This window comes from Hypanus sabinus, chromosome 5 (assembly GCF_030144855.1).
Source record: "Hypanus sabinus isolate sHypSab1 chromosome 5, sHypSab1.hap1, whole genome shotgun sequence".
Lineage (NCBI taxonomy): Eukaryota > Metazoa > Chordata > Chondrichthyes > Myliobatiformes > Dasyatidae > Hypanus > Hypanus sabinus.
Genome location: NC_082710.1, coordinates 2047888 through 2075823, shown reverse-complemented (window position 1 = coordinate 2075823; position 27936 = coordinate 2047888). Strand labels below are relative to the sequence as shown.

The 27936-nt window shown below is 41.9% G+C and overlaps 1 protein-coding gene across 1 annotated transcript in view; it reads right to left on the bottom strand.

The window, feature by feature from the left end:
- LOC132393891 (multiple C2 and transmembrane domain-containing protein 1-like) overlaps positions 1–27936 on the bottom strand; it is a 600107-nt gene that overhangs the window by 516723 nt on the left and 55448 nt on the right. Inside the window, exon 2 of the mRNA XM_059969303.1 lies at positions 18022–18096. Within this exon, the coding sequence (XP_059825286.1) occupies positions 18022–18096 (75 nt within the window). The remainder of the gene's footprint in view (positions 1–18021; positions 18097–27936) is intronic.

The window sequence follows — 27936 nt, the reverse complement described above, 5'->3', positions numbered from 1 at the left end:
CTCAATTTTGAGGCTGTGTCCTCCTATTTCCAGTAGGACCGTAGGAGGACACCCACAGGAATTGGCAACCTTAATATCTTCCCTCTACTTCCAGTAGAAGTGTAGGAGGACACTGAAAGGTACTGGGGACCCTATTATGATAGGAAAGGAAAATAAAAGTTTACAGAAGTAATGGAGGGACCTTGCAAAGTGAGACTCTTGAATGAAAACAATACTCACTATATGTATGCAAAGGATCTCAGACCTAAAGCATCAACTTGGTGTCCCTTTCCAGAGATCATACCTGTCCAACTGAGCATTTCCAACATCTACTGTTACTAAGTTTAGAATGTAAACTAATTATAAAACCACGGGAGATAAAAGAGATTCAATAAGGATATAGTAACTTGGACAGATGGAAAAATTAAAATTAAACTGAGTTACTGAGATATCACATTCTGCATACATTACACGAGGAAATTCTTTAACCACAGGGTGGTGAATCTGTGGAATTTGTTGCCACAGGCAGCTGTGGAGACCAAGACATTGGATATATTTAAGGCAGAGGTTGACAGGTTCTTGATTAGTCAGGGCCTGGAGGAATACAGGAAAAAGGCAGGAAATGGGGCTCAGAGGAAAATGGATCAGCCATGATGGAATGGCAAAGCAAACTCAAAAGGGCCAAATGGCCTGGTTCTGCTCCTACATCTTATGGTCTTATAAAACAACAGAAATTGTAAAAGTCAATACAAATATATCAAAAATGAAATATAACAGTTAAAGCTGTTATTCGCCGGGCCAAATGGCCTACTCCTGCACCTATTTTCTATGTTTCTGACGGGGAATGAGGGAAAAACAATTACATGCTGCAGTGACTGAAACTAGTACAAAAAGCCACTAAATAGACATAGATTCCAGTTTCACAGAAATAAAACACAATTCCTTTTATCCTTTGTCATCTGAGAATGTTTCATAAAGCATGGTCACTTGCCAGAGAGAGTGGAAAGGAAAGAGAGAAGATGACATAAACATTAGTGAGGATAGCAGTAAACACTGGATGTGATGGCACTTCATCTGTGATAGAGAGACAACAGGAAGGAAATACTCTCTGACCACAAACTTCCAAATATGTCTCGATGCAGCAGTTGAATATTTGTGAAGAGGACTGCAAAGTTGGACAAAAAGGAAAAGATATGAAAAGAAATTTGCAAATTTATTGTGGGGCGCATTCAGTCCATGATGACAAATGAGAGAAGTTCCTTTAGCTCAGCTAACTGTTTAATGTGACAACCACAGAAACAGACTGGGTGCTATACAGACCGGGTCACATACAGACAGGGGAGATGATTATTACACACCCCAGTTACAGTCAGGATGACCCACAAACACACAAGAAAATAACTGTATAACCCAAGCTAAAGTGTAACAATAAATGAACTTGAACATCCCACCATAATCCCACAAATGCACCTTAACACAAGAACAATAAATGGCGCTGGTCATTAGGAATGCTGGGGCGGGTCGTGGAGCATGCACCACAGCCACCAACACCACCCCCCCCCCCCCACCCCCACTGCGTACTACCATATAATTATATCTTTTATGCTGCTAGAAAGTCAAAAAGATACATTACAGCCAATGGGGCATATTGACAGTGCGGGCAGAACTGATTAGAGCATAAGGACATTTCCCCCCCCCCCCCACTTAGAGTCATAGTCATAGAAAAGTACAGCACAGAATAGGCTGTTCAGCCCATCTAGTCCATGTCGAGCTATTTGAACTGCCCACTCCCATTCACCTGTACCAGGAAAGCCCTCTGTACCCCTACCATCCATATACCCATCCAAACTTCTCTTAATCATTGAAATCAAGCTGGCAGGTACTACTTCCACTGGCAGCTCATTCAACCCTCTGACTGAAGGATTCTCCCATGTTCCCCCTAAACCTTTCACCCTTAACCCATAACCTCTGGTTGTAGTCCCATCCAACTTCAGTGGAAAAAAGTCTGCTTGCATTTACACTATCTATATCCCTCATCAACTTGTTTACCTCTACCAAATCTCCTATCTTCTACATTCCAAGGAATAAAGTCCTAATCTATTCAATCTTTCCTTGTAACTCAGGTCCTCCAGACCCAGCAACATTCTTGTCAGTTTTCTCTGTACTCTTTCAACCTTATTTATATCTCTCCTGTAGGTAGGTGACAAAAGCTGCACACAATACTCCAAATTAGGCCTCACCAACATCTTACACAATGTCAACATAACATCTCATCTCCTGTACTCAAGTACATTGATTTATTAAGGCCAATGCGCCAAAAGCATTTCTTATGATCCTATCAACTTGTGACACAATTTTCAATGAATTATGGACATGCATTTCCAGATCCCTTTGTTCTACCGCACTCCTAAGTCCCCTACCGTTCACTGTGTAAGACCTCTCCTGATTGGTCTTACCGAAGTGCAACACTTCACACTTGTTTGCATTAAATTCCATCTGCCTTTTTCAGCCCATTTTTCCAGCTGGTCCAGATCCCTCTGAAATCCATGATAGTCTTCCTTGCTGTTAACTGTACCCCCAATCATGGTGTTATCTGCAAATTTGCTGATCCAATTAATCACATTATCATATCAATCATGAAATGGATGACAAACAACAATGGACCTACTGCCTTGTCTTCATCAACTTTCCTGCTAACTTCCTCAAAAAACTCTAAGATTAGTTAGACACAACCTACCATGCTTGGTGTGGTGCCTTAGAATACCTTCCAATAATTTTCCCACAACTAATGTTAGGCTCACCGGCCTATAATTTCCTGACTTTTGTTTAGAGCCTCTTTTAAACAGTGGAACAACATTGTCTAACCTCTAATCCTCCAGCACCTCACCTGTTGTTAATAATAATTTAAATATCTATGCTAGGACCCCAGCACTGGTCTCCCGTAGGGTCCGAGGAAACACCATGTCATATCCTGGGGATTTATCCACCCTAATTTGCCTCAGGACAGCAAGCACCTCCTCTTCTGTAATCTGTACAGGGTCCATGAAGTTGATGCCACTTTGCCACACACTATAGACGCTGCATCAGTATTTACTCAGCAGACAGATACAAAAAAATGCATTTACGATCTCCCCATCTTTTTCGGCTCCTTGCATGGAATTGAAAGAGGTGTGACCATCCTGGAAAGTTCACAAAATCTGTTTAACGACTCACTGAAATAACAGCTCCGCCACTTTGCATGGTTGTCTCTTTATGACACAAGAGCATTGAATTGGATTTTTTTTATGCTCTGAGAGGGGCATTTGAAATGACAACTTTCTGGCTCAAAGTCTCTTGCATTGTAACTTCTGATTGGTTAAAGACTAGCTTGATTTGTCACACGTACATCGAAACTTACAGTGAAAAGCACTATTTGCATCAATGACTGACACTGTCTGAGGATGTGCTGGGGGCTGCACAGAAATGTCACCACATTTCCAGCACTAAAATAGTATGCCCACAACTTATTAACCCTAAACTGTCCGGATATTGCAATGTGGAAGGAAACCGGAGCACCTGGAGGAAACCCATGCAAACTCCTTCAAGACAGCAGTGGGAATTAAATCCAAATCTTGCAATCACCGTCACTAATAGAAATACCAACCCAATTTATGGAGCTTTTGGGGAGGATTTAAGCTAATTTGGCAGGGGGATGGGAACCTGAGCGATAGGGCTGAGGATGGGGCAGTTGGTATGCAAGCAGATGCAAAGTGCTGTGAGACTGTGAGGAAGGACAGACAAATGATAGGGCAAAAATGCAGTCAGTGAGATAAGGTGAAGTGTAACATTGCGGGGAAAATCAAAAAGGGTGATGAGTCCAGGATAGAATGTATTATTATATTTGAACATGCGCAGTATACACAATAAGGTAGGTGATTTTGTAGCGCACTTAGAAATAGACAGGTATGACATTGCAGGCATCACTCAGTCATGGCTGAAAGAAGATTATAGTTGGGAGCTTAACATTCCCAAATACACATTATATCAAAAGAACAGGCAGGTAGGTAGAGGGTTTGGAGTGGCTCTATTGGTAAAAAATGAAATCATGTCCTTAGAAAGAGGTGACATCGAAACAGAAGATGTATAATCCTTGTGGGTAGAGTTAAGAAACTACAACAGCAAAAAGATCCTGATGGGAGTTATATAGAGGCCTCTAAACAGTAGCCCGAATACAAATGATAATGGGAGAGAGAAAAAAGTCTGTCAAAAGGGCAATGTTATGATTGTCATGGAGGATTTAAATTTTCAGATAGATTGGGAAAATCAATTTGGTGCTGGATCCCCAGAGAGGGAATTTGAAGATGGCTTTTGAGAGCAACTTGTGGTTGCACCCACTATGGGAAAGGCTGATAGGTTCTTGATTTGTCAGTGTGTCAAAGGCTATGGGAAAAATACAGGAAAACGGGGTTGAGAGGGATAATAAATCAGTCCTGATGGAATGGTGCAGCAGACTCAATGGGCTGAATGGCCTAGGCTCCAATATCTCATGATCTTATTCAAACCACCCTGCCTGGCGTTAACAATCATTTCATGGTCAAAGCCACATAGATCACTTTTCTTCACCATTCTGATGTTTGGTCTGGACAACTAAACCTCTTGACTGTGTCTGCATGCTTTTCTGCATTCAGTTATTGTCATAAGATTGGCTAGGTAGGTAAATGGATTGCAGAGGTATGGAGGGCAATGGTCTCAGTGCAGGTTGATGGGAGTAGGCAGTTTAAATGGGTTCAGCATGGGCTAGATGGGCTGACGTGCTGTTCCTGTGCTGAACTTTTCTATGACTCTATCTGCTCCCAAATATCAGCACATATTTCTACTGAGCTATTTTTACTCTCCTCCAAATATTTTCTATTCTTGACTTGTCTTTGGACACAGTTTGTTCTCTGCACAGTAGAACCCCATTTTATGGAGAGACATCAGGAAACTATCTGGTCACAGGAAGCTTTTCACCATCATTTCTTTGATTTTTGTTTTGTCTGACAGTCACGTCTACACATTTCCATCTAAAGATTTAAGAATGAGTTGTAAGTGGAGGTTGAGTCATTGACTATATTCAAGGCCAAGTTGTTTTAAGATTGAGAAGGAAATCAAAGGAAATGAGAAACAGGAAGGATCATACATTGAAGGTCAAGATGTGATCAGTAATCGTGTTATTGATTGGTGGATCAGGCTCAAGGCTACATGGTCTGCTTGTTTTAAATTATACTTACATTTATTCCTTTCTAGTCATGAATCACTATTCAGGCATAGCTTTTTACAAAGAGTAGACAGATTGTTTTTGGAAAGAACTGAAGAGATACTGCATCAAGCAGGATGCTGATGGATAACCCTACAGTGTTTACTGACTCATGAGGATTTCATTTGTGAGCAGATGGAATAGTGTCTATCAGTGCATGAAACTAGTGGGCTCTTTTGGTAATGTGTCTGCAACTTACAAAGGGGAAGTGCCCACTCTTACTCCTGCTGCCGACTGGCACATTCTCGCCTGCAGGAGTTCGTGCTGAGGGACGCACTCAAACTTGGTGCAGCCACTGCAAGGGCCCAGTGGGGAAGGACCACAATCTAAGGTTCTTTTCCCACGGGAGTTGCGGGGTAGGGGGGTGGGATGTATACACCTCAACAAGGGAATGTAAATATGGAATATGGAGTGCCACGTGGGTGGCGAAAAGTGTGAAAATGTAAAGACCGTAATGGAAACAGTTGTAAAGGATTGAGAGCCACTGAATGGCTTATTGTATATAATTTTATTTTTGAATAAAGTTTATTTTGTTTTTAAAAAAAATCTGGGGTCCAGTTCTATAGCTCCCTGAAAGTGGCTACACAGATTGATTGGGAGGTTAAGGCACATGGCATGCTTACCCTTATTAGTCAAGGCATTGAGTTAAAAAATCAGGAAGCTTTATAAAACTCCAGTTAGGCCACATCTGGAGTATTATGTACATTTCTGGTTGCCTCATTACAGGAAGGATATCAAGGCTTTGCAGAAGAGGCTTAACATTATGTTGCTTGGATTGGAGGGCAAGTGCTGTAGCAAGGTGTTGGACAAACTTGGGCTGTTTTCTCTAGACCATGGGAGGCTGAGGGGAGATCTGATAGAAAGATTTACAAGATTATAAAAGGCATAGATAGAGTAGACAGGCAACATCTTTTTCCAAGAGTTGAAATGTCTAATACAGAGAGCATGCATTTAAGGTGAGAGGGGGTATTTTCAAAGGAGGTGGGAGGGGATTTTAAAAAAGAGTGGTGGGTGCCTGGAATGCGCTGCTCAAGATGATGGTAGAGGCAGATACATTAGAGATTTTAGAGAGGTGGTTAGACAGGCACATGAATGTGAGGGAAATGGAAGGATATGGACATTGTGTAGCAGAAGAGATTAGTTTAATTGACCATTTGATTACCAATGTAATTGGTTCAGCACAATGCTGTGAGCTGAAGGGCCTATTCCTGTGTTGTACTGTTCAATGTGTGTTCTACATGGATTGGTAGAGTATTTTTGATCACTGTGAGAGTTTACAGCTGAAAACCTCTGTCACCCATTTCCATTGTTTTTGTTTACATTACAAAATAAGAGATTTTTGTCACTGGTTTTAATAGGTTGATGTATTAATTAATTTAATAGATTGGTGGAACATTTAACAAAGGTGCACAAGAGTCAGTACTGCTGAAGGAAGTCACTAACTGCAGAAGGTGGGTAGGCCGGGAAGAGCTGCTCCCAGTGACCTACAGCGACAAGCACTATGATATGTAGAATGTTCTTTTAAGTTATTTGATTTAGAGATACACCTCTGTGCCAACAAGCCCCTATCGCCCAACTGCACCCAGGTGACAAATTAAATTACTAACCCGTACATGCTGGGAATGCGAGCATCCAGAGAAATCCACACAAAGAATGTACAAACTCCTCACAGACAGCAGTGGAACTGACTACTGGTCGCTGGTGCTGGAACCGTGCCACCCTAAGCACCATGTCACCATGTCATAAACAGCAATGGAACTGACTGCTGGTCACTGGTGCTGTAACAGTGCCACCCTAAGCACCATGTTACTATGTAATAAAAAAAACATGAAATACTTTACCAGAGTCAAGCCCACAACTTCACACTGAAACATACGCTGCACTCACATCAGCTAGGCTGCTAACTACTAACATATAATCATGCCTCTCTATGGGACTACCATGTTAGAGTTTCCACTGCCAACTCCAGACTGTTTGGCACGACAGCCATCGATTTTTCCCCAATTCTGGTGTGTACCCACAGTAGTCACAGTGGCAATGATGTCCCAGAAAGGGAAGAAGATTATTTAAATGATATATTCACAATAATTATATTGGGCTGGTGGGGTGGAAACTCTTCTCAACCAAAGGAGGTGTGAGATGCTGGCCTGCAGGTCACCCTTGGGCAAGGTGTAGCACCTGCTTCCCCACCCCCACAATCAAGGTTAGGTGATGGGTGGTCGTATCTGGTCCGTATTACAAATCCTGGTTATACAACCGCTGACGCCAGGCAAACAATCTCTGAAAAGTACTGATAACAGCTAGGGTCACCTCTCTTGTAAAGACACTGCCCAGACAATGTCAAACCACTTCTGCAGAAAAGTTTGCTGAGAACAATCAAGGTCATGGAAAGATCAAGATGGCCCACGCCAAACAAAATGACATAACAAACAAATGATATTGAAATGACAGTGCAGTTGCAGGTCATTCACAAGAACACTGATTCTCCACACAAGCAGGAGAGCCAATCTCTATAAAGTCAGAATTTCTCAACGGGATCCTGTCTTCAGCTTGTGTCCAGTTCATCATTACATGCTACATTGCTGCTATTACGCCGTCATGGACGGCCCATGCCCAGCTGCAAGAGGAGGACGGTTGGACATTGGGCTGGCAACCCCATCCCATCAAACCTCAAATCTACAGAAACACCAACAAAAGCTCCTCACCCCAGGACAGAAAGGATTTTCACCTAGAAGACATATGTAAGTTGTGTGGTGAAAACTGAGCTGATCAAACTGGGAACTCTGGAGAGCAGCTGTCAACAGCCGAGGGGTGATGGGATTAAAAAAATACGACGACGATGACTACTGCTGTCATATGTTTACGTATCTTACGTTATGATGAGACATTAGTTAAAGTCAATCAAATGTTACTTATCATGAATAAATCAGTGACTATTTAATTATTTATTGACACACAGAGCAGAGTTGGCCCTTCCAGTCCTCTGAGCCATGCCGCCCAGTAATCTCCTGATTTAACCCCAGCCTATCACAGGACAATTCACAATGACCAATTAACCTACCAACTGATACGTCTTTGCAATGTGGGAGGGAACTGGAACACCCAGAGGAAACCCATGCAGTCATGTGCAGAACATACAAACTCCTTACAGGCAGCAGTGGGAATTGAACCTAGGTCGCCTTCTGTTCTAGACACTATGTTATCGAGCCGTCCCAATAATTACAACTTATATTGAAAGATATTTAAGGAAAAGCATACCCAAGCTCATTAAAATTAAATGAATCTCAAATATGAGGCAGAAATACAAATCAATTTTATGTAGGAAAATTTTCAGATTGTATTATATTGAATTATTATTGTCATATGTACTGAGAGACAGTGAAGAGCTCGTCTTGGATACATTTATACAGATTAAATCTTTACATCGTTCATTCAAAATTTCAAAGTTCAAAGCAAATTTATTATCAAAGTACTTGTATGTCACCAAATACAACTCTCATTCACGTGGACATTCACAATACAATACCCCTTAAAGAACAAGGTAAAACAATCACAGAATGCAGAACCAATTCTAGAAGCTCAGCTACAGAGAGTGTAGTTCTGTAATGAAGTTTATTGGGTGCACTATCTTGGACGGGCTTTTCTTTGTTTATTATATACCAACAACAGGAATTGAGGAACTGAAGACAGGCCGTCTTAAATGGCAACCACACAGATTCTAATGACAACCAGTTTGGATCTCAGTATCATCCTCAATGACTCTGTTATTTCAACTCCTCACAATTCCAATCAGAAATGAGGCTCTCCACATTACTGCTTTATGCCTTTAAGTCACTTATGAGATAAAGATGTGCCGTGACCTTGAGAAATAAATTTCTGCAGTGTCTGCCTTACTCAGTTATTGTTCTTGTTACCTTTTTCTTTACATCTGGCTTGCTGAAGGTCTCTGCCTTTCTGTTTCAATGAAAGCATGGCCCCCACCATCCAGGGCCACGCTCTCTTCTGGCACCCCCCCCCCCCAACCATCTGGGCCATGTTCTCTTCTCCTCTCTTCTTCTGACTGCTTCCATTAGGAAGGTGGTACCGAAGCCTTACATCCCACACCATCAGGTTCAGGAACAGTCATTACCCTACAGCCATCAGGGACATGAACCAGAGAGGATCATTTCACTCACTTCAACAATGAACTGATTCCACAATCTATGGACACACTTTCAAGGAATCGACACCTCATGTTCTTATTATTATTTTAATTTATGTTATTATTATTAATTTATTTTTATATTTGCACATTCCGTCTTCCTTTGCAAATTGGTTCTCTGTCTGTGTTTGTTTTGTGTATAATTATTCATTGAATATAGTGTTTCTTTGTACTTACTGTGAATGCCCGTGAAACAATATGGTAACATATACTGTATATACTTCAATAAATTTACCTTGAACTTTGAAAACTGTCCTTAGGACATTCATGTGAACCATATTACTGCATATGAAATAAAAAGTAATTCTGACAAGAAATGACATCCTTTCCAGACTGTTTTCGAGTTCCTTTGCCAAAGCTTTTCTCTTTCTTTTGTTATGTGTTACTAATACTTTTGTTGATTCTGTATTAACTTTCATGGGATAAGAATGGAAAGACTGTGACAGCTGAAATGGAAATATGCAAATTGGGCAAATACATTTAGCAAGAGAAAGTACAATTTGACTACCGGCACAACTGATCGACAGATGATGCAATGGCCACTGTTCTACACACCAACCTTACATATCTGGAGAAGAGGGTTGCTTATGTAAGAATGCTGTTCTTGGACTACAGTTCAGCATTCAACACCATAATTCCATCCAGGCTCGACAAGAAGCTCAGAGACCTCGGCCTTGACCCTGCCTTGTGCAGCTGGATCCTGGACTTCCTGTCAGATCACTGGCAGATGGTTAAGAGTGGGCTTCCTCACCACCAACCCTCTGACTCTCAAAACAGGAGCCCCTCAGGGCTGCGTACTGACTCCCCTCCTTTACTCCCTGTATACCCATGACTGTATCGCCATCCACAGCTCCAATCTGCTAATTAAATTTGCCGACAACACTACATTGATTGGCCTCAAACAATAACGAGGTGGCCTACAGGGAAGAAATCATCTCTCTGACACAGTGGTGTCAAGAAAACAACCTCTCCCTCAATGTGGCAAAAACAAAGGAAATGGTTGCGGATTACAGGAGGAATGGAGACAGGCTAACCCCTATTGACATCAATAGATCTGAGGTTGAGAGGGTAAACAGCTTCAAGTTCCTCAGTATACACATCACCGAGGACCTCATATGGTCTGTACGCACCAGCTGTGTAGTGGAAAGTGCACAAAACAGTGCCTCTATCACCTCAGGCGGTTGAGGAAGTTTGGTATGGGCCCCCAAATCCCAAGAACTTTCTACAGGGGCATAATTGAGAGCATCCTGACTGGCTGCAGCACTGCCTGGTATAGGAACTGTACCTCCCTTAATCACAGGACTCTGCAGAGAGTGGTGTGGACAGCCCAATGCATCTGTAGTTGTGAATTGCCCATGATTCAGTACATTTACAAGGACAGGTGTGTAAAAAGGGCCCGTATGATTATTGAGGACCCAAGTCATCCCAATCACAATCTATTCCAGCTGCTACCATCCAGAAAATGGTACCGCAGCATAAAAGCCAGGACCAACAGGCTCCAGGACAACTTCTTCCACCAGGTCATCAGACTGGTTAACTCATGCTGATTTCAGTTTACTCTGTATTACATCCACTGTTCTATTTATTATAAATTATTATAAATTACTATGATTGCACATGACACATTTAGATAGTGGTGTGACAAAGATTTTTTACACCTCATGTATGTGAAGAATGTCCAAACTTCATAAGAAATAAAGTCAATTTAATACATATATGCCACCATCTGTTGCATTACCCATGACCACTAATTCAGGAGCTTAGGTGGAAAGAGCAGAATCCACTCCAGTATCACAATAATTTCATATACAACATGAACAGCTCACAGTAACCATTTCTGTTGTTATTGATGCCAATCATAGTGGTCTAGTAACTCACACGTTTGTTTTGTGCCTTGTCATATGATGTAGGCAATCATGGCCTTTCCATGACCATGATTGTTCTTGGCAAATTTTTCTACAGAAGTGGTTTGCCATTGCTTTCTTCTGGCAGTGTCTTTACAAGACAGGTGAGCCCAGTCATTGTCAATATTCTTCAGAGATTGTCTGCCTGGCGTCAGCGATCGCATAACCAGGACGTGATTTGCAACGGCTGCTCATACCACCATCCACTATCTGCTCCTGTGGCTTCACCTAACCCTGTTCGGGGGGCTAACCAGGTGCTACATGTTGCCCAAGAGAGACCAGCAGGCTAGTGGAGGGAAGGAGCACCTTACACCTCCTTTGGTATCCAACGCTTTTCAACCCAGCCACCTGAGATCATCGTACACTGACCTTTCCCAGATCGTTCTGGAAAGGAACAACATGCCCAACACAAAGTAATCAGAGTTGCCATTTTGTTCAGTTTTCCAATTCTATGCATTCAGATTTTCTTCACTCTGAAGAAAAACTATCATGCTTTTATTTGCAAGTGTGTGAAGTATTTTCTACAAAGTTTGAGAAGCAAGGCAAAGCAAAAAATGCTGGAGGAAGTCAGCAGCTCAGGCAGCATCTATGGAGGGAAATGAACAGTGGATATTTCAGGAGTCCTGCTGGCTGACAGATGCTGCCTGACCTGCTGAGCTCATCCAGCATTGTGTGTTGCTCGTCAACAGCAGAATGTTGTGTCTTTGGGATGAGGCCCAGCCCTTTACCATCCATAGGCTTCCTTTCCAGCTTATTAGATCATAATGAAGGAAAATTGGCAGAGTTTATTCTCCTTCATTTCAGTTTTAGCAGTGAATTGTAATTAACTACTTTCCAAGCTCAGCAGTGAACTTGCCCGAAACATTGATTGTTTATTCATTTCCATAGATGCTGCCAGACCTGCTGAGTTCCTCCAGCATTTTCTGTGTGTTACAGTGAACTTGTGACCTTGTATGACCAGTAAACCCAAAAGGGAAAGCATATTTACAAGAAATGTACTATAACCATATAACAATTACAGCATGGAAACGGGCCATCTTGGCCCTTCTAGTCCATGCCGAACACTTACTCTCACCTAGTCCCACTGACCTGCACTCAACCCATAACCCTCCATTCCTTTCCTGTCCATATACCTATCCAATTTTTTTTTATGACAATATGGAACCTGCCTCTACCACTTCTACTGGAAGCTCATTCCACACAGCTACCACTCTCTGAGTAAAGAAATTCCCTCTCTTGTTACCCCTAAACTTTTGCCCCCTAACTCTCAACTCATGTCCTCTTGTTTGAATCTCCCCTACTCTCAATGGAAAAAGCCTATCCACGTCAACTCTATCTACACCCTCATAATTTTAAATACCTCTATCAAGTCCCCCCTCAACCTTCTATGCTCCAAAGAATAAAGACCTAACTTGTTCATCCTTTCTCTGTAACTTAGGTGCTGAAACCCAGGGAACATTCTAGTAAATCTCCTCTGTACTCTCTCTATTTTGTTGACATCTTTCCTATAATTCGGTGACCAGAACTGTACACAATACTCCAAATTTGGCCTCACCAATGCCTTGTACACTTTTAACATTACATCCCAACTCCTATACTCAATGCTCTGATTTATAAAGGCCAGCATACCAAAAGCTTTCCTCACCACCCTATCCACATGAGATTCCACCTTCAGGGAACTATGCACCATTATTCCTAGGTCACTCTGTTCTACTGCATTCCTCAATGCCCTACCATTTATCATGCATGTCCTATTTTGATTAGTCCTACCAAAATGTAGCACGTCACACTTATCAGCATTAAACTCCATCTGCCATCTTTCAGCCCACTCTTCTAACTGGCCTAAATCTCTCTGCAAGCTTTGAAAACCTACTCTATTATCCACAACGCCATCTATCTTAGTATCATCTGCATACTTACTAATCCAATTTACCACCCCATCATCCAGATCATTAATGCATATGACAAACAACATTGGATTCCTGAGGCACACCACTAGTCACTGGCCTCCAACCTGAAACAGTTATCCACCACTACTCTCTGGCATCTCCCATACAGCGACTGTTGAATCAATTTTACTACTTCAATATTAATACCTAATGATTGAACCTTCCTAACTAACCTTCCATGTGGAACCTTGTCAAAGGCCTTACTGAAGTCCATATAGACAACATCCACTGCTTTACCCTCATCAACTTTCCTAGTAACCTCTTCAAAAAAGTCAGTAAGATTTGTCAAACATGACCTTCCACGCACAAATCCATGGTGACTGCTTCTAATCAGACCCTGTCTATCCAGATAATTATATATACCATCTCTAAGAATACTTTCCATTAATTTACCCACCACTGTTCAGTTTGGGTGGGTGGGGGGTGGCAGTGGGGAGATATATCTCTACCAAAGAAGATGTAAGGCACTCCTTCCTTCCACTAGCCTGCAAGTCACTCTTGGGCAAGATGTACCAACTGCTCAGCCCCCCAGTCAGGGTCATGTGTAGCCAGTGGAGCAGGTGGTGGATGGTTGCACGAGCAGCTGGTGCACATCACAAGCTCTGGTTATGCGACCACTGACACCAGGCAAACAACCTCTGAAGAGTATTGATAATGGCTGGACTCACCAGCCTTGTAATGACATTTCCCGGAAGGTGGCAAACCAATTCCCTAGAAAAATTTGCCAAGAACAATCAGTGTCTGCATCATGACAAGTCGATGATGGATGTAACATGAGTGTAAGGAAGGACAAGCCAATGTTGGGGTACAAATGCAGACACAGCAAATGTTAAATTACACCACAGAGGCAAAACTCAAAAAGTTGAAGAATACAGGACTGAAGATGCTGTATCTAAATCCACGTAGCATTCGGAATAAGGTGGACGAACTCGTAGCGCAATTAGAGATTGGTCAGTATGACGTTGTCAGCATCCAGGAGTCATGGCTGAAAGAAGGCCATAACATCAAGCTTAACGTCAAAGGGTATACTTTGTATTGAAAGGCCAGGCAGGAAGGCAGGGGTGGTGGTCTGGCTCTGTTGGTAAGAGATGGAATTACATCTTTAGAAAGAGGTGACATAGGGTCAGAGAATGCTGAGAAACTGTAAGGGTAAAAAAAATTATAGGAGATATATATAGGCCTCCAAATAGTCAAGTCAAGTCACTTTTATTGTCATTTCAACCATATCTGCTGATACAGTACGTAGTAAAAATGAGACAATGTTTTTCAGGACCACCATAGTAGGCAATATGTGAGATTGAGATTACAAAGAGAGCTGGAAAAGGCATGAAATAAGGGTAATGTCAAAAATGTAATGTAGGACTTCAATATGCAAGGGGATTGGGAAAATCATGTTGGTGTCAGAACACAAGAAAGAGATATTGTTGAATGCCTATGTGATGGATTTTAAGGGCAGTTTCTGCTTGAGCCTACTTGGGGAAAGGTTATCTTACACTGGGTGTTGTACAATAACCCAGATCATATGAGGGAGCTTAATGTAAAGGAATCCTTAGGAGGCAGTGATCATAATATCATTGAATTCATACAGCAACACACACAAAATGCTGGTGGAACACAGCAGGCCAGGCAGCATCGATAGGGAGAAGCGATGTTGACGTTTTGGGCCGAGACCCTTCGTCAGGACTAACCAAAAGGAAAGATAGTAAGAGATTTGAAAGTAGAGGGGGAGGGGGAAATGCGAAATGATAGGAGAAGACCGGAGGGGGTGGGATGCAGCTAAGAGCTGGAAAGGTGATTGGCGAAAGTGATACAGAGCTGGAGAAGGGAAAGGATCATGGGATGGGAGGCCTCAGGAGAAAGAAAGTGGGGGGAGCATCTCCAGATGGAGATGGAGAACAGGCAAATGACTAAATATGTCAGGGATGGGGTAAGAAGGGGAGGGGGGCATTAACGGAAGTTAGAGAAGTCAATGTTCATGCCATCAGGTTGGAGGCTACCTAGCTGGTATATAAGGTGTTGTTCCTCCAACCTGAGTTTGTGCTCCCCCCCCCCTCCTTTCTTTCTCCTGAGATCCATCTGGTGCTCCCCCCACTCCTTTCTTTCTCCTGAGGCCTCCCGTCCCATGATCCTTTCCCTTCTCCAGCTCTGTATCACTTTCGCCAATCACCTTTCCAGCTCTTAGCTGCATCCCACCCCCTCCGGTCTTCTCCTATCATTTCGCATTTCCCCCTCCCCCTCTACTTTCAAATCTCTTACTATCTTTCCTTTCAGTTAGTCCTGACGAAGGGTCTCAGCCCGAAACGTCAACATTGCTTCTCCCTATCGATGCTGCCTGGCCTGCTGTGTTCCACCAGCATTTTGTGTGTGTTGCTTGAATTTCCAGCATCTGCAGATTTCCTCGTGTTTGCTCTTTGAATTCATACTGCTGTTTGAGAAGGAGAAGCATAAATCACATGTATCAGTATCACAGTGGAGTAAAGGGAGTTACATAGGCATGAGGAGCTTGTCCAGGTGCATCGAAGGGGGATACTGGCAGGTACGACGGCAGAGCAGAGATGGCTGAAGTTTCTGGGATAGTTCACTAGGCACAGGATAGATATGTCCCACAGAAGTAGTTCTCAAATAGCAGGGGTAGGCAACCATAGCTGACAAGGGAAGTTAGGGATTGCATAAAAGCCAAGGAAAGGGCATATAAGGTAGCAAAAGTGAATGGAAGTTGGATGATTGGGAAGCTTTTAAAATCCAACAAAAGGCAACTAAAACAGTTATAAGAAGGGGAAAGATGAAAAATGAGGGCAAACTAGCCAATAATATAAAGCCAAATACTAAAAGTTTTTCCAGTTATATAAAGAATAAAAGGCAGGTGAGAATTGATATTGGACCACAGGAAAATGATGCTGGTGAGGTCGTAATAGGGGACAAAAATGGCAGAAGAAATTAATGAGTACTTTGCATCTGTCTTCACTGTGGAAGACACTATCAGCGTTCCAGAGGTCTGTGAGTATCAGAAAGCAGGGGTGAGTACCGTTGCTATTACAAATAAATAAGTACTAGCCAACCTCAAAGGTCGTGAAGTAGATAAGTCACCTAGGTCAGATGAACTGCACCCCAGAATCCTGAGAGAGGTTACTGATAACAGATGCATTGGTCATGATGTTTCAAGAACCACTTGCATGGTCACTGAGGACTGGAAAATTGCATATGTCACTCCACTCTTAAAGAAGGGAGGAAGGCAAAAGAAAGGAAATTATGGGAAAGTGTTTGAGTCTATTAATAAGGATGAGGTTTTGGGGTACATGGTGACTACTGATAAATTAAGTCAAAGTCAGCATGGATCTGTAACAGGAAACCTTACCTGACAAATCTGTTAGAGTTCTTTGATGAAGCAACAAACAGGGTGAACAATGGATGTCATTTACTTGGATTTTCAGAAGGCATTTGATAAGGTGCCACACACAGGCTACTTAACAAGATAAAAATCCTATGGCTTTACAGGAAAGAAACTGGCATGGATAGAGGAATAGCTGACACCCAGGAGGCAGTGAGTGGGAATGTAAAGGGCCTTTTCAGGTTGGCTGCCAGTGACTAGTAGTGTTCCTCAGGGGTCAATATTGGAACCACTACTTTTCATACTGTCAATGATTTGGATAATGGAATTAATGGCTTTATGGCAAAGTTCATGAATGACACGAAGGTAGGTGGAGGGGTAGGTAGTTCTGAGGAAGCAATGCAATACAAAAGGACTTTGACAAATGGAAGAATTGGTTAAAAAAAAGGTGACAGATGGATTACAGTGCAGGGAAATGTATGAAAATGCATTTTGGTAAAAGGACTATTATCCAAATGAGGAGAAGGTTCAAACATGAGGTGCACAGGGATTTCAGTGTCCTCATGCAAGACTCCCAGAAGGTTAATTTACAGGTTGAGTCTATGGTAAAGAATAAAAATGCAATGTTGGCATTTATTTCAAGGGGATTAGAATATAAAAGCAAGGATATGATACTGAGCCTCTATAAGACACTTGTCAGGCCACACTTGGAGTATTGTCAACAGCTTTGGGCCATGTATCTCAGAAAGAATGTGTTGTCATTGGAGACAGTCCAGAGAAGATTCCAGGACTGAAGGGGTTAACATGAGGAGCATTTGGCAGCTTTGGACCTGTACTCACTGGAATTTAGAAGAATGCGAGAGTATCTCATTGAAAACCTCTAAATGTTGAAAGGTCTAGATAGGGTGGGGGTGGAGAGGATGTTTCCTATGGTGGGGGTGTCCAGAACTAGAGGGCACAGCCTCAAAATTGAGGGGTGACCTTTTATAACAGAGATAATGAGGATTTTGTTTAGCCATAGAGTAGTAAATCTGTGGAATGTTCTGACACAGCCTGTGGTGTTGGTCAAGTTGCTGGGTATATTTAAGGCATAAGTTGGTCAGTCCTGATGGGTCAGGGCATCAAAGGACATGGTGAGAAGGCAGGTTGTGGGGTTTAGTGGGATCTGGGATCAGCCACGATGGAATGGTGAAGCAGACTCGATGGGCTGAATGGACTATTTCTGCTTCTATGTCTTATGAACAAACTGTTCAATTAAGAGCAATGAAACATGGAATTCTGTAAAATAACAAATCCACATACAAATGGACACAAAGGAGGCAGATCAGCAGCTCTATTGCCAAATCAGATATTACAGGGATGAACTGATAAACTGCAATACTTACAAGAGGCTCACCACAGCTGGGCATTGCAAAATTCCCTGCATCTATTGAAGGTTTAAGATGGTTGGTCAAATGTCCCTGGGAAGAAAAGAAAGATCACATTTCAATGCTTTAATATAGTGAGTAGTCTAATGCTTTAAAGCAGTGACATGGAGTTATGGTACCATGTCTGAGTACAATTTATAATTGCTAATTATCAGTGATTTGCATGACAATACATAAAATTTATTAATTCCCCTTCAATGCATCTGTGGCACTCTATTTGCATATGACTGGTCCATCAATGCAAACTGCTAATTATTTTCCCAATGAGTCTGGGTGATAAAACATCAAGTGTGCATTAAAAATGGATGACACAGAAGTACAGACATTTCTCACTGGTCGGCTTATTGATGGATGATCCTAATAGGAGCCCTGGAAATACTCTTCAGAAACTTGTTGGTGAAGTGATTTAGCTGACATCAATACCAAAATGCCATACATTAGCCACATCCATGCAGTGAGAGTAGAGCAATGGATAAACACACACCCCTGATTTCGGGATCATTGGGAGTTCTTCTGGGGGAGATATGACCTACACAAAACTGTTACAGCTGAACCTGAAGGGAGACCAATATCCTTCATGGAAGGTTGGCAAGACTTGTTGGGGAGAATTTAAACTAATCTGGCGGGGGGGTGAGAATGGGAGTGGTAGGTCTGAGGTTGGGGCAGTTGGTATACAAGCAGATGTAGTGTGTAGTGAAACAGTCAAGAAGGACAGGCAGATGATAGGGCAAAATGAAGTCAGTGGGATAAGTTGCAATGTAACATGGGGCCAAAATTGAAAAGGGGGTCAAATTCAGGACAGAAGGTGCTCTATTTGAATGCATGCTGTATACAGAATAAGATAATGATCTTGTAGCACAGCTAGAGATTGGCAGGTATGACCCTTTGCGTATTACCGAATCATGGCTGAATGAAGATTATAGACAGGTGCTGATGTCCATTGTGTCAAAAGGACAGGCAGGCAATCAGAGCGGTGGCATAGCTCTGTTCTGCAAAAAACTAAAGCAAATCATCAGAAAGAAGTGAGACAGGAGATCTGTGGGCATGAATAAGACACCTGAATGTATGCTGCTGCCCAGATGCCAGGATCAAGGATGTCTTAGATTGTGTCCACAGCATTTTGGAGGAGGAGGGGGAACAGCCAGATGTCTTGGTACATATTGGTACCAATGACATAGGAAAGAAAAGCAATGAGGTCCTGGAGATAGAGTTTAGAGAGCTAGGCAGAAAACTGCGAGACAGGACCTCCAGGGTAATAATTTTTGGATTGCTGCCTGTGCTACACAACAGTGACGGTAGAAACAGGATAATCTGACAAATTAATCTGTCACTGAGAAGCTGGTGCATGGAGCAGGGCTTCAAGTTCTTGGATCAATTGGGATCTCTTTCAGGGGGAAGTTCGAGGGGCAATTGATAAGTTCGTGGCCTAAGGTAGAAGGAGATGAGTTATTAACTTCAAACTTCCTGCATAATTACTCAGAGTTGACCTGCATGTGCATGTAACGAGAGTTGTGTAACTCAACTCCTTCTACCTTAGGCCACAAACTTATCAACCACCCATGCTGTGCACACCTTCTGGAGGTCCAAGATCCGTATGCTCCATGACCACTGGACTAAGTGTGTTCAATAAATGTAGGAGGGAACTATGTTGAAAAATAAATGTGCTAGGTTTTCTAAAATTGACTCCTTCTACCTTAGGCCGCAAACTTATCAATCACCCCTCGTGTGATCCATAAAAAAGGCCAAGTTGCACATGAACCAGAAGAGGACCAATATTCTCACAGGCAGGCTCATTAGAGCTGTTGGCCAGGGTTTAAACTACTATGAGGCGGGTGGAAACCAAAGTGAAGAGATTTGGGACAGGACAGATGGTAAAAAAAAACAAAGTTAGCGTGTAGTCAGACTGGCAGGAAGGGCAGGCAAATGATAGGACAAGATTGCACCCAGCAGGGTGAGTTTCAGTGTATTAGAGATGCAGAACAAGAAAGGCAAAAACAGTACACAAAGTGCTATATGTTAATGCACAGAGTACATGAAATAAGGTGGATGATCTTGTTGCACTTTTACAGATTGCCGGGTATAATGTTGTGGACATCAGTGAATTGTGGCTGAAGGACGGTTATAGTTGGGAGCTGAATGTCCAGGGTTTCACATCGTACTGGAGGGATAGGAAAGCAGGCAGAAGGGGTGATGATGCTGTGTAAAGGATGGCATCAAAGCATTAGAAAGATGTGGCACAGGATCAGGGGATGTTGAATCCTTGTGGGTGCAGTTCAGAAATTGCAATGGAAAAGGACTCTGTTGGTAGTTACATACATGCCTTCAAACAGTAGCTGGGATGTGGCCCCAGATTACAACAGGAAATCGAAAAGGCATGTCAAAAGGGTAATGCTATGATAGTCATGAGAAATTTTAACATGCAGGTCAATTGGGAAAATTAGGTTGATAACGGACCTCAAGAGTACGTTTGTTGAATGCCGACCAGATGGCTCTTTAGAATAGTTTGTCATTGAGCCTACTAGGGGATCAGCTAGACTGGATTTGGTATTATATAAAGAACTGGAGGTGATTAGTGAGCTTAAGGTAAAAGAACCCTTAGGATGCAGTGATCACAATATGATTGATTTCAAATTGAAATTTGAGAGGGAGAAAGTAAAGTCTGATGTAGCAGTATTTCAGTGGAATGCAGGTAATTACAGTGGTATGAGAGAGGAGATGACCAAAGTAAATTAGAAGAAGATGCTAGCAGGGATGTCCCCAAAGTAGCAATGGCTTGAGTTTCTAGGAAAAATAAGGAAGGTGCAGAGTTGATGTTTTCCAAAAACAAAGAAATACTCAAATGGTAAAACTATGGCTGACAAGAGATATCAAAGCTCATATAGAAGCAAAAGAGAGGGCATAAAACAAAGCAAAAATTAACAGGAAGATAGAGGATTGGGAAAGCTTTTTAAAACCTACAGAAAATAATCATTATATGGGAAAAGATGAAATATGAAAGCAAGCTAGCAAACAATATCAAGGTGGATAGTAAAAGCTTTTTCAAGTATATAAGAAATAAAAGAGATAATAATGGATATTGAACTGCTAGAAAATGAGGCAAGAGAAATAATAATGAGGGACAAGGAGATGGCAGATGAATGAAATGAGTATTTTGCATTGGTCTTCACTGTGGAAGACACTAGCAGTGTGCCAGATGTTGAAGGATGTGAGGGAAGAGAAGAGGGTGCAGTTACTATTACAAGGGAGAAGGTGCTCAAAAAACTGCAAGACCTAAGGGTACATAATTCACCCAGGCCAGATAAGCTGCACCCTAGGGTTCTGAAGAGATAGCGGTAAAGATTGTGGATGCATTAATAATGATCGGTCAAGAATCATTGAACTCTGGAAAATTGCAAATGTCACTCCACTCTTTAAGAGAGGATGGAGGCAGCAGAAAGGAGATTATAAACCAGTTAGCCTGACCTCAATGGTTGGGAAGATGTTGGAGTCGATTGCCAAGGATAAAGTTATGGAGTACTTGGTGACACAGGACAAGATAGAACAAGGTCTGCATGGTTTCCTTCAGGGAACATCTTGCACATTAGAATTCTTTGAGGAGATTACAAATAGGACAAATAAAGGGGATATTTGGATTTTCAGAAGTCCTCTGAGAAGGTGCGAACCATGAGGGTGACTACCATGTTAAGAGCCTATGGTATTATCGTAAAGTCACTGGCATGGCTAGAGCATTGGCTGGTTGGTAGGAGGCAGTGAGTGGGAATTAGGGGATCCTTTTCTGATTGGCTGCCAGTGACCACTGGTGTTCCGCAGTTGATGTTGTGCACTTGGATTTTCAGAAAGCCTTTGACAAAGTGCCACACGAGACTGCTTAACAAGCTACAAGCTCATGGCATTACAAGAAAGATAGTCTCATGGGTAAAGCAGTGGCTGATTGGCAGAAAGCAAACAGTGGGAGAAAGGGAGCCATTTTCTGGTTTGATGCCAGTAACTCATGGTATTCCACAGGGGTCTGTGTTAGGACTGATTCTTCTTGCGTTAAATGTCAATGACTTGGATGACAGAACGATGGCTTTGCTGCAAAGTTTGTGGACAATACAAAGATAGGTGATGGAGCAGGTAGTTTTGAGGAAGTAGACAGGCCACAGAAGGACTTAGACAGATTCGGAGAATAGGCAAAGAAATGGCAGATGGAATACAATGTTAGGAAGTGGATGGTCATGCACTTTGGCAGAAGAAATAAAATGGTAGACTATTTTCTAAATGGAGAGAAATTCAAAAATCTGAGCTCAAATGGACTTGGGAGTCCTTGTGCAGGATTCCCTAAAGGTTAATTTGCAAGTTGAGTCTGTGGTAAGGAAGGCAAATGTAATGTTAGCATTCATTTCAAGAGTACCAGAATATAAAAGCAAGGATGTACTGTTGAGGCTTTACAAAGCTCTGGTGAGGCCTCAATTGGAATATTGTGAACGAGTTTGGGCCCCTTATCTTAAAAAGGATTGCTGACACTAGAGAAGGTTCAAAGGAGGTTCACAAAAATGATTCCAGGATTGAACAACTTGTCATATGAAGAGCGTTTGATGGCTGTAGGCCTGTGCTCACTGGAATTCAGATAAATGAGTGACCATATTGAAAACTATCGAATGTTGAAAGGCCTTGATAGAATGGATATGGAGAGGATGTTTCTTGTGGTAGAAGATTGAAGGACCAGAGGACATGGCCTCAGGATAGAGGGGCGTCCTTTTAGAATGGAGATGAGGTGAAATTACTTTAGCCAGAAAGTGGTGAATCTGTGGAATTATTTGCCACAGGTAGCTGTGGAGCCCAAGTATTTATGTACATTTAAGGCGAGTTTGATAGATTCTTGACTGGTCAGGGCATGAAGGGATACAGGGAGAAGGCAAGAGATTGGGGCTGAGAGGGAAAATGGATCAGCCATGATGAAATGGTGGAGCAGACTCGATGGGTCAAATGGACTAATTCTGCTCCCAAGTCTTATTGTCTTACATAGAAGAGAACAAGATGAATACGTAAGAAGATGTGCTGAAGTGAGCATGACAATTGTGGTCATGCTGGTAGCAGAGAGAGGATGTCAGTGTTTGTTAATTAGAGTTAATAAGGAGGAGATGTATATAGAACAGGATGAATGAAAATAAAGTAAAGAGAAAAAAAAACTGGTCCATCAAGGTTCTTTTTCAGTAGTACATTTGCACAGATCTTCCTAACATCTATACCATTACTGGTAGAGACCCTCACCTACTCACTGTTCAAGTTATTTGTCATTCAAACATACAAATGTACCGCTAAACAAAACAGCATTCCTCAGGAACTAAGATGCAAAACACAACACACATATAACTACAGCAGATAAAATCATGTTAGCACAATAAGATAACACACAAACTATCCAGAAAATGTAGAAGTTGACATGAAGTGCATGTACAACATATAGCTAAATGTATAATAGTAATACTGCTATTGGTGTTGATTATAAATAATGTGTAGTGGGTGGTAGCAGGGTGTTCAGAAATCTCACATTTTAGCTGAATTCCATCCAACTTCCAGCGTGTCACTTGCTCTTAAACTTCTTACTGGTGGGACCTTATACAAAACCATTGTGGTTTGAAATGTTTTGCAAAATTAAACAGATAGATAAACCATAAGATATAGGAGCAGAATTAGGCCTATTGGCCCATCAAGTCTGGTCCGGCCATTTCAGCATGGGTGATCCAATTATCCTCTCAACCCCAAACCCCTGTCTTCTCCACATATCCCTGCAAGCCCTGACTAATCAAGAACCCATCAACATCTGCCTTAAATATACAGTACATTAAGACTTGGCCCCCACAGCCACCTGCGGCAATAAATTCTACAAATTCACCACTCTCTGGCAAAAGAAATTCCTCGTCTTTTTTCTGAGGCTGTGGACTCTGATCTTAGCCTCCAACGCACTCCAGCAAGTACAGGCCCAGAGCCAAATGCTCTCAAATGGTAATCCTTCATGCAAATACAAGTCTAATTTAAATAGGACATTTAGGAACTAAGATGAAACACATGTTTTGAGTTAGCAGTACCACTAAGGAAGCTCCACTCCGTCTCCAGGCAACTGACTTTTATTTCCACAACTAACTTTGTCACTGGACTTCTGCAGTTATATCCAGTCACAAACAAAACTACTTAGTACAGAATAGTTAAAGAGAAAACTGGATTGTAAATATGTTTAGGTAATCTCATACTTTTACACTCATCTAAATCTGCTTGAGAAGAGAGTACATTTTAAAAGCAGATATCTTTTAATTGGATTTTCCACTACATTTCCCAAAAAGCAGACACTGGAAATCAGTAATAAAACAGATGATGTTGGGAATAATCAGCAGATCAGAGAGGATTTGTGAAGTAAAAATCCTTGATTCAGTCAATGACCTTTCAGTTTAGTTCCTGCTCAAAGTTTTACCACTGTCTGCAAAAACATGCTTCTCTTCTCATGGCAATGCACACAAAATTCTGGAGAAACTCAGCAGGTTGAGCAGCATCTCTAGAGGGGAATAAACAGTCGATATTTCATGCTGAGACCCTTCACCAGGATTGGAGAAGAAGGGGAAGACGACAGAATAAGGGGGAGGGAAAGGTGTAAGGTTTCACAACCTTTTTTATGCCAAGGACCAATACCATTAAGCAAGATTGGGAAGAGCTAGAAGGTGATAGGCAAATCCAGGGGAGGGGGAAGGTAGGTGTGTGGTGGGGGTAATGCAGTGAGAAGCAGGGAGGAGATAGGTAGAAGAGGTAAAGGGCAGGAGAAGAAAGAACCTGATAGGAGTAGAGTGGACTATGGGAAAAAGGGGAAACAGTGGGAGGTGGAGGGCAGTTGAGGAGGAAGGAAGGGTAAAAGGGAAGTCAAAACGGGGATGAAGAAAGAGAGAAGGGGGAATGGAAGATTCCAATTTCCAAGTTCTCAATAGCAAACTCCAATTTCTAAGGAGTTGCAACTACCTTCAAGATGCTTGCTTCTTTCTGTACATTTTCACTCTGAACATTAATTTCAATGTTACTGTTGACTTTTCTTTTTGCTTTATGTCAAAAGCAACATGTAGTAAAAATAGTTCATTGTCACGCTGATAAAAATTGCACTAGTAAAAGTAATGCTAAATCAAAAATGCATGTTCCTTCATATTTCCTGAATGTCTCCTCATTGTTCTGTTTGCATGAAGTTTGTATTTGCATTTACAGTAATTGTTTTGTTTTGAACGAGTAGTTCAAACCCCAAAGGAAGCATGATTCAGGCTTCCGTTTGCGTAGCAGACCACCAAAGAGTACTCTGTGCTGCTGTGATGCTTAACTGGAATAAGAAGGTAGCACGTGTTATGTGACAAGCAGTTAATCAGCTATTATTGCCAAGTTAAAACCATTATGAGAAAAGCTCAAACTCCTCTCTAAAAATCATAATTAACAACCCAAAGCAAATTCTTGACATGATGAATGAATTATTTTTAGTGAACAATTTCAGTATTTTTCCAAACATCTTGTTTCTCTTTTTAAAAATTGCTCCTTAAAAGTACCAGGCAACATACACAAGATGCTGGAGGCGTCTATGGAAAAAGACGTCTATGAAAAAAGAGTACACAGACGACATTTCAGGCCAAAAACCTTTGGCAGGTCCTGCTGAAGCGTCTCGGCCCAAAACGTCAACTGTTTACTCTTTTTCATAGATGCTTCTCGCCTGCTGAGTTCCTCCAGCATTTTATCTGTGTTGCTTGGATTTCCAGCATCTACAGACTTTCTGTTGTTTGTTCTTAAAAATACACTTTGTAACATTACATTTTGGGTGGTGGGGTGGAGATACATCTCTACGAAAGGAGATGTAAGGTGCTCCTTCCCTCAGCTGGTCTGCAGGTGTAGCAAGGTGTAGAGCCTGCTTAGCCCCCGATCAGGGTCACGTGAAGCCATGGGAGCAGGTGGTGGGTGGTCGTATGAGCAGCAGGTGCAGATCACAAGTGTAGGTTATGTGACCACTGACACCAGGCAGACAATCTCTGAAGAGTATTGATCATGGCTGGGGTCACCTGTCTTGTAAAGACTCTGTCCATAAAAAGGCAATGGCAAACTACTTCTGTAGAAAAAATTGCCAAATGGTCATGGATAGAGAATAGAGTAAGCAGATAAAAGACAGATGAAGACCTTGTTCACCCAGGTCATACATCACAGCACATAATGACGAGGGTAAATACTACGTTTATGAAGTGAATGTAATTGACCCTCATAGCATGGATATCTTGGGCCCACATACAATTACACAAATAAATGCCTTTGATGTCAGACAGTGCTAACACAATGAATGGCAGAACACTGCCCCAGAAGATGAAGGAATTTGGAAGTCTGACAGCGTTTCAAGGTGGCTTTTTGATTTTTTGAAAGTTCAGGTGTGGAATCATGCAGAGCTCCAGTAGTGCTTACTGAGTGAAATCACATAGCAAAGGTAATGACTGGAAATAGGTGCATATGAAAGGGATTCTCCATGTGACCACATGCGTTTCCTCAGGGTGGTCTGGTTACCTCCCACAATACAAAGACGCATGGTTAGGGTTAGTGAGCTGCAGGCATACTACGTTGGCACCAAAAATGTAGCGATAATTATGAGCTGCCCCAGCACTTTTGTTGCAGATTTGATTTGACACAAATGACATATTTCTCGAGATATTTTGATGTACATGTGACAAATAAAACAAATACATATTTTTTCTTTCTAACTTATTGTCAAATGAGAGAAGTGGAAAAGACCACAAGCAGAATTGTTACAGCTTTGTGAAGAAAGGAAATATCAGAAATAAACCCCTGGAGAATAAAACATCCCCCAAGATAACAAGCAGCAGAAGATAGTGTTCTGAACGAGAATTAGCTCCTTGTTTTCTTACTCTGATAATAGTAAGATGTGGAATTTGTTATTCCATGGAAAAGTTGAAGCAAATAATAGTGAAACACTTATGCAGGGTCAAGTTCAATTCTTGTCAAAGAGAAAACTAGTGGGATGTTATGTCAAAGTTGTACAAGATATTGGTGAGGCCTCCTGTGAAATGGTCTGGTCGTAGATTCAGAAAAGTACAGCACAGAAATAGGCCCTTCTGCCCATTTTGTCTATGCCAAACCACTTAAATTGCCTATTCCTATCGACCTATACCAGGACCATAGCCCTCCATACCTCTACCATCTATGTACCTATCCAAACTTCTCTTCAACATTAAAATCGAGCTCACATGTACAACTTGCACTGACAACTCGTTCCACACTCAAGAACCCCTGAGTGAAGAAGCTTCCCCTCATGCTCCCTTTAAACTTCTCTGTTTCACCCTTAACCTTTGACTTCTAGTTGTAGTCCCACCCAACCTCAGTGGAAAAAGCCTGCTTGCATTTACACTATCTATTGTTTGTATACTTCTATCAAACCTCCCCTCAATCTCCCCTCAATGTAGTCAAGTGACCAAAATTACACACAATTCTCCAAATTAGGCCTTACCAATGTCCTATACAACTTCAACACAACTTCCTATTTCCTGTGCTCAATAGACTGATTTATGAAGGCCAAAGTGCCAAAAGCTTTCTTTACAACACTTCCTGTGACACCACTTTCAGTGAATTATGGACCTGTATTCCCAGATCCCTTTGTTCTACCACACTCCTCAATGTTCTAGCATTCACTGTGTAAAACCTACCATGGCTGGTCGTACTAACGTACAAAACTTTGCACTTGTCTGCATTACATTTCATCTGCCACTTTTCAGCCTATTTTTCCAGCTGGTCCAGATCCGGGTATAAGCCATGATAGCCTTCCTTGCCATCCACTACACCCCCCCAATCTGGATGTCATCTGAAAATTTGCTGATC